We start from the raw sequence: 6635 nt of genomic DNA, 5'->3' as shown, positions 1-6635 counted from the left end.
ACACATAGTTTTGTCAAATCAAAAAGAAGAGGGAAAGACTGACTGCAAATGGATGAGGACCAGTGTTGACCCATCGAACACGTCTGTCAACTGGGTTGAAATGGTCAGTCGTCTGCCATTATCAATGTTGAAACACAATGACTTTGACTGGACTGGATCTAGGGACTGAAATGAGGACTGGGGTTGAACCATCAAACCCGTCTAGAGTATTAACCTGGTACTGCATTACAAAGACTGGGGATGACCTCTCAAACACGTTTGTGAGATTGACATTGTAATTTTGTCTGGCAATGTCAGATGTTGAAACGTAATGACTTAGACTGAACACGGAAGAATTTTAAACTGAACCCAAACTCTTTCTTGTTTTGAATTCAACTGCAAAGAAGAACCCAAGTCTGGATTAGCTGAAGATATTACATACCATTCTCTCGCCTCAACGTCATTGTCCTGCAGTCATTACTTTTGATTGGACGCCATACAGCACGAATCGGACTTATGTATTACATACCACTGTTTGTATACAAACATGTAATTGTAATTCAATAATAAGTCACCAGTACATCGAATAGGGCAAGATTAGAGCATACAGATTCATTCCTGATACGTACAAGTTCATAGCGTACCTTAATTGGATCTCATCCAAATTGATTCAGTAAGATAATAACTCTAATGTGAAAATTATATGCTTTGTAATTTGTAAATTGTAATAGGGTCTATGTGCACGTGGAGTCTAACGCATTTTGGCTCGCTAGGTCTCAAAGCTCTTAAACCAGTCCGTGACGGTTCGTGCGAGAACCCTAGTGTCGTTTACGGAGAGAGTTTTAAGACTTTGAGCAATAGCGTCTACTGGTGTGTATGCGTAACCTACTTGCCATTTGATATCCTGATTACAGAAGACAATAACAGTCAAAGGTTAGAGACCATATCCAGCTTACCCCAAAATTCACAGTGTACAGGATGTGAAGATGGGGAAAGCTGAAGCAGAATACAACAACTAACAAGCTATTGGATTTAACAATATTTCATATTTTCGACGAGCTTGAAGGTAAGCTCTATATTTTTTGTTAAACAGGGCAATCAGGATTGCTCATTGGTTGACAGTGGATAACGTTCAACGAAGCTGACATGATATATGAAGAATTTAAAAAAAAAAAAAAAAAAAAAAGGATATATGAAGAATTAGGCTTTGGATATACCTGTATACATGGTGTGAGATGAGTGCCACTTAATGTGACTTTTTCAAGTGTGCCACCAACAGATTCTATGCGTGGCTTCAAGATCTCTTCAACCACATCTGTTTCATCAATTGCATCAGAACTGAATTTCACCTGAGGAATGAGTGCAATATCAACACAACAGAAGATAATACACATAGTTTTAATCCTAGAACTCCGAATGATTTGAACGTACTAGTAGTGTGTGAGGTACACTGTAAGAGTTCATAAAGCAATCACGGTTCTCAGCAGGTGTTGGCTTGAATTCAGATATTCCTTGGGTAACCTGTAAATAAATTGAAAACCAGTTATAAATGCAACAACAAAATACCATTTGTTTGATTATAAGTTTGACTCAAAAAGTGTGTAACACCGTCAAATCTTAGATTCACATCCAAATGCCAGTTCAAATATTGGGGAAGAACTAGGTCAAGTAGTCCTTGTGCAGGACCAAATGAATGGGTATATAAGATGGGTTACATAACCCCATTGCTGACCCTACTCACGGACGGAAATCTAATACAAAGTGAAGTCGTCAGTAGTCAAAGTACCTGATTCATAACCGAGGGCAACTGATTGACAAATTTATTGAAAGACACCCTGGCTTCTTGATCATATTCTTGTGCGATCGCTCCAGCTGCATCAAGCAATGCCTTCCATGCATCTTCTGTGAAAGTTATAACCCACATCGAATCAGTCGTAACATCCCAAAAAGATGTTAAAAGGGGAAGAATATGGTGACCAGGAGATGATGCATAATAGCCGAAAAGAATAAAGCTAGCTTGTCATGCAACTGGGTGACTGACAATTGCCAGGAAATTAGGAAGACGCCGGGATGGAAAAATTTTCATGCCACCCTTTCTAAAAGTAGTAGCTTCAGGAGTGCTGTCCACATGACAGATTTATCCAAAGCTACCTATCTGGCTGTATTTAATTTACTCAACACTATCTTAAGGTAATACAATGGTGAAGGTCAAAATAGAAGGAGAAATTTGAAACAAGTTTTTCCTTGAGGTCTGTTGATAATAAGGCAACATCAAACTATACTGAACTTAGGTAGTTAGGCTAAGCCGTGAATTGATGTGATATAGGTTGGACATACCCTCAGAAACTGATCAGGAAACAACCAAAATTAATTATTGCTAGGTTGTCACCAATCACCTGAAGCGCTTGTAGCCAGTGAATATACGGGAGATGCTTCCACTACAGGCACCATTTGACTTACTAGAGGACCAAACTGCAGCAAAGCATACAAACACTTCAACTATACAAAAAGAAAAGGGAAAAACGAAGAAGAATATAAACATAAAAACTCGAGTATATCAGATGATTATAACCTGTTCAAAGTATGGGACAGCCTCTGATGCTGGCCTGTTGTTGAATGAGATTATAGCATTAGCCTTCGGAAAAAAAAAATGCAAAATTTCTTTTATTACACTGCACTTTCACAAAGCAGTTTAAAGAACCAGAAATGATAATAAACCAAACCTTTGGTATCTTTTCACCAAAATAGCTTCCCGTCAGCAACTGAAGAAGTGCACCATTGCTACCATTCAATATAAGAGGACATAACTTATAAGCAAATGAGTAAGACTAGCGCAAAGATAAGAAAGCTTCAAATCTTACATTAAACAAAGATGAAAGATATCTAACCTATGACCAACAGAAAAAATAGGAAGATCAATAAGATCTTTGGCTGCCAGATTAGCATCAGGAATTCCAGATGCTAAGATCATATCCAAGCAAGCATTAAATTTTTCATACACTTCCGTAGCAGCTTCAGAATGATCAAATGTCACATTATACGGTACGGAGATTACAAGATAGCCTTCCTTTGCCAAAAGCTCGATTAAATAGCTGCAGAATACAGTCAGAGCGACAACAGATTAGTATAAAGAGTTCCAAAATTCAAAAGTCAGAACATTCCATTCCTAAAACATATGTTAAGGTTATCGAAAAGTCGTAAATGGTTCCTTATTGATCAGCAAAACTTTCTGCCTAACTCGCTCCTCGAAAAAATACAGCCATAACACCGGAACACTCATAAGGGTCACCATACATTCAATTTTTAGCACAAAACCTAACCTCCATAAGCACTAAAAACTTATTTCATTACCTATATGTAACTTCAGGAACAGCTCCAACAAAGGCACCTCCCAGGAACTTGATAATTGCCCGAGGCTTCTTACCCGCTGGTGGGGGGATAACCAAGCAAGAATCCAGCCTTTTATAAATTTTAGTTTTATATGAATCCTTCTCCACATATCCATTAGAAATTATCTTCCTAGACAAACTCCTTGCACGTGCTTTGTGTTTCCTCACCACCAGCTCCTGTAAGTGATTCACTTTCCATAAAGAACTTCCGAAGTGACGAGAGGGCATTCCAAAACAGACTATGGCATTCTTTGTATAAGAGACTTTGGGGCACATATGCGGCAGTAACGTGGTAATCGCTGCCATACCTGTACGAATCGAATAATTCGCCAACTTCTGCATTCCAAAATCATCACAAAGTAAATAAACTTTTGTCCACAAAAACATCATAATGTCGATGGTACCTTGACCAGAAGAACAATTCCTATGTATTTACCTGACATTACACTTTCCTAACATACAAACTTTACACAAAATGCCTAGTAGAATATGAAAACTACTACATGTCTCAAAATTTGAGAATTTTGCTATTCTCCGAAGAATGATATAGAAAGTAATAGACGGGAATCCCCACTGACACATGCCACAACCACAAACCACCACACAAGCAACCATAACCACCAACAACCAACAATTTCCACCGTTACAAACACATACAACCACCAACCACCACCACACACGCTACTATAACCAACAACATTAACCATCAACCACCACCACCACACACGCCCCAATTACCCACCCACCACCACCAAATTTGGGCCTTTTTTTTTCTCTCCTTTATCCACTGAATGGAAAGCAAAGCAGCAAAAGGAATTCTATATTCTAGTCTCAGACTCTAAAAGATAATGTTAAACACCCATATTTGAAGACTCCCCTTAACAATTCTAAATGTTCAATTCTTGCCCCAACTTAAATTTAGAGATGAAAACCAATTATTTCTATTTCCTGTTAATTATTAATACGAATAGAATCTAATATCATCACAAATTTCATTCCTTGATGACAAAAAGATATGGATTTGCAACAAAAACGAAAAAAAAATGCGTTTTTGAATCAAAAACTTTCAAAATTAAAGAAAAAGTTTGTGAATTTTTTGGGGTTCTTAATATAACAGAAAAATAACTAAAAAATATCTATTGTTTTTGATAAAATTTGCAGAACCCATTAAAGAAAACTGATAAATTCAAGCATCAATTAGTGGATTACTTACAGTTATCAGTGATTCAAGGCTTGTAAAAGCTGTTTGGTGAGGAGGATGATTTTGAGAGTGAGTGAGTGAGTGAGAGAGATAAGGACAACATCTATTGGTTTGGCCACGAATTGACGAGGAAATATATATTTTGGCACCCATATTTCCACTATTTAAACCCAATGCTGTTTTGGATGGGGCTATATATATATGCTGTAGGCACCCATAAGTACAATTTTCCCTCTTGGCTCTAATGGAGACCCAGAATCAACTTTCTTGGGTCTCCCACGTCATTAAAATTCAAATACCGGGTTTAGTGGAAGTTCAAGATACAAAGTAAAACGATGTTTCAAATTGCGTCAGACGCCATTTGAAATGGTGTATCATTTTCAACCGTTAGATCTCCAATAAGATTATCAATCCAAGGGTGTATATGATCCAGATGTTTGACTTTAGGATTCAATATTTCCCATACGCCATTTCAAACCGCGTCTACTGCTTTTTTTGTACGCAATTTCAAAGTGCGTGTTTGGATTGCTTCCATCTCGCATCCAAGCAAAACGATGCACTCTCTGGGAACCAAGTAAACAGTACCCTTATTAACGACACTTCAATAGTGAGAAACTTGGATCCTGGATCCCATTAGAGCCAGACTTAGGAAATGGTCAGCATGGGCAGGACTTGAGATGAAAGATCAATTTATTGTGCAAATGATCAAGAAGAACATCGATAACAAAATGTTGCATTAAGAAATTGAATTTGGTTCAAACAAAGAACTGAATTTAGACTTTTTCATCGAAAATGAAATTCGAACACCTATATGGCATCCTTAACAGAGAAAGGGAAATACACACTTGCTTAATTATTAAGCACATAAATATATTTAGCTTGACATCATCGATCTCATCCCATAATTAACTTAAGTGCAGATAGCTAATGATAACTGGGTGCAAAGGAAAAACTACTTTTAAAAGGATTGAAAGGCTCTTATGATGAAAATCTCAAATGTTTAAAGAAAAGTGCTAGATCTAAAGTTCTGGAAACTTGATTTATAAATGAATTTACCAACAGGATATATCACTCCAAGCAGTTTCTAGCGTCAAAATGTAGTTGCGGGAAATCCTACAACCACATCCATTCAAGACTAGATAACACTCTAAGAAATCATGATGAAAATCATTTGTTTATTCATTAAGTTCTTAGGTTTGAATACAAGATAATACAAAAACTATACTTGCGCTCCAAATAAACTTTCTCTCTCCCAATTTCTTGTCTAACACACATTCTAGATCTCTCTCCATTACACAGTTTCTTTCCCGTTATATAGGGTAATACATAGTGGATGACAGCTAATAGATCCCCTATTTTCGGAATCACTGTACGTTACAATCGCTCATGTACATTCGCTCAACTTCACACACTTTACACTTTCGCACAGATCATCACACATTCCTCGTGACTATGCTGACATCATTAAATATGTCATCCTAATTTTACTATGTGAGATGATCTTCGCTTACATTAAATGACCTTTACTTCGCAAACATAATGAATATGCGATATTTCACTCCTACAGATAGTGTGTCACCAACCGTATTGGTAATATGCTCTAGCAAGGTAATATATTCTTGCAACAACAATTACACGATGATGATAAAGGGAGCGCACATCTCACTCTCTTTAGTACATCGCAATCTTCACATGCATTTGTTGGGGGCTTTTCACAACAACATTGTTCATGTCAATTGAGTTTAGTTAGACTACCCTATGCTACGCATTCAGACCTTGCTTTTGAAAGGCCTCTGTTGTTGCAAAGTTTCTCATATTTAGGTATATCAATACATTCTTTCCCAGTAAGGTGTCCAGACTTTTTATATGTTTGTTCACCAACACATATATTATACGTATCTGGTGTACTGCCATTAAATTCCGAAGCAGAAGGAGGAAAAGGTTTTTTTTATGGAGAGAAGGGTTTTTCACAGCAACACTTGCATTGGAGGGTACCCGGAGGAATTATCTCGCATTTATCTGAGTCCTTAACCATTGAAAGCGTCATCTTTGAACACTCTGCATTA

General features: G+C 37.3%; 1 protein-coding gene across 1 annotated transcript; it reads right to left on the bottom strand.

Moving 5' to 3' along the window:
* Positions 1 to 511: 511 nt before the first annotated feature.
* Positions 512 to 4697, bottom strand: LOC113340239. The gene is made up of 10 exons (XM_026585448.1): positions 4582 to 4697; positions 3331 to 3704; positions 2868 to 3071; positions 2703 to 2760; positions 2552 to 2614; positions 2376 to 2451; positions 1766 to 1881; positions 1411 to 1500; positions 1197 to 1328; positions 512 to 883 (listed from the first exon to the last, which is right to left on the bottom strand). The coding sequence occupies exons 2-10, from the start codon at positions 3672 to 3674 to the stop codon at positions 749 to 751; spliced, it is 1218 nt and encodes a 405-aa protein (XP_026441233.1). The 5' UTR covers positions 3675 to 3704; positions 4582 to 4697; the 3' UTR covers positions 512 to 748.
* Between the last annotated feature and the right edge of the window lie 1938 nt (positions 4698 to 6635).

This window comes from Papaver somniferum, unplaced genomic scaffold (assembly GCF_003573695.1).
Source record: "Papaver somniferum cultivar HN1 unplaced genomic scaffold, ASM357369v1 unplaced-scaffold_21, whole genome shotgun sequence".
Lineage (NCBI taxonomy): Eukaryota > Viridiplantae > Streptophyta > Magnoliopsida > Ranunculales > Papaveraceae > Papaver > Papaver somniferum.
The sequence above is the reverse complement of the archived record's forward strand: the minus strand, read 5'-3'. Positions and strand labels throughout refer to the sequence as shown.